We start from the raw sequence: 881 nt of genomic DNA, 5'->3' as shown, positions 1-881 counted from the left end.
TGTCAGGATAAACAAGAACACCATACTCCCATCCAATATCATCCGAATTCCTTTTGAGCATATTCTCCTCACTGTTTCCTCCCTCAACTTGTGCAGCCTCTGTTGGCGACATCCTGCATAGCATTCAGGCATCCCGCATCCATGCATTCAGAGGCATAAGTGCATAAGCATAACATTCATTCATTCACAATTTCACATTCACTAATCAAACAGGCATAGCATCCATGCAGAACAGAACAGGAGAGGGGACCGTGGACTTGGAGCAGGGGAGAGGAGCTGGGGAGGAGGAGGGGAGTGGAGCAGGGGAGAGGAGCTGGGAGGGGAGTGGCCAGAGGGGGAGGGGAGAGGAGCAGGGGAGGACCTTGCGCTTGCGGACGAGCAGCTTCCAGGCCGGCGGGGAGGAGCTCGCCCAGCGGGGAGGAGGGCGTCCGGCGGCGGCGGGGAGGAGGACGTCCGGCAACGGCGGGGAGGAGGGCGTCCGGCGGGGAGGAGGGCGTCCGGCGGGCAGGAGCTCGACCTGTAAGGGGCAAATGGCAGCCACGCGGGAATCCTCGGCCTTATTCACGCCGTGCGGCCGCCTGGGCGCGCAATCACGCGGGAAAGCTCGCGCCCTCGACCGCAGCCGCCAAAATTTCCGCGGCCCGCGCGCGTCCGCCTACGCGCCGCCTAGCGCGCTTCAGCGCCGACTCGACGCCGCCTAACGCCGCCTAGCTCCGCCCAGCGCCGAGACGCGCGACTACCCCCCTAGGCGCGGCGACGGCCTTCGCCCAGCGCCTACTCGCGACTAGGCGCCCGCCCATATATATATATACACATATATATATATATATATATATATATATATATATATATATATAGGGAGAGTATACTCAGTAGCTAGA

General features: G+C 60.3%; 1 protein-coding gene across 1 annotated transcript; it reads left to right on the top strand.

The window, feature by feature from the left end:
* On the top strand, positions 225-701 carry LOC110431142. The gene has a single exon (XM_021449851.1). The coding sequence runs from the start codon at positions 225-227 to the stop codon at positions 699-701; it is 477 nt and encodes a 158-aa protein (XP_021305526.1).

The sequence above is a fragment of the Sorghum bicolor genome, chromosome 10 (genome assembly GCF_000003195.3).
Source record: "Sorghum bicolor cultivar BTx623 chromosome 10, Sorghum_bicolor_NCBIv3, whole genome shotgun sequence".
NCBI lineage: Eukaryota > Viridiplantae > Streptophyta > Magnoliopsida > Poales > Poaceae > Sorghum > Sorghum bicolor.
The sequence above is the reverse complement of the archived record's forward strand: the minus strand, read 5'-3'. Positions and strand labels throughout refer to the sequence as shown.

Bases quoted from the DNA above. Each gene is read 5' to 3' on its own strand.
- LOC110431142 (XM_021449851.1), top strand. From the start codon at position 225: ATGCAGAACAGAACAGGAGAGGGGACCGTGGACTTGGAGCAGGGGAGA.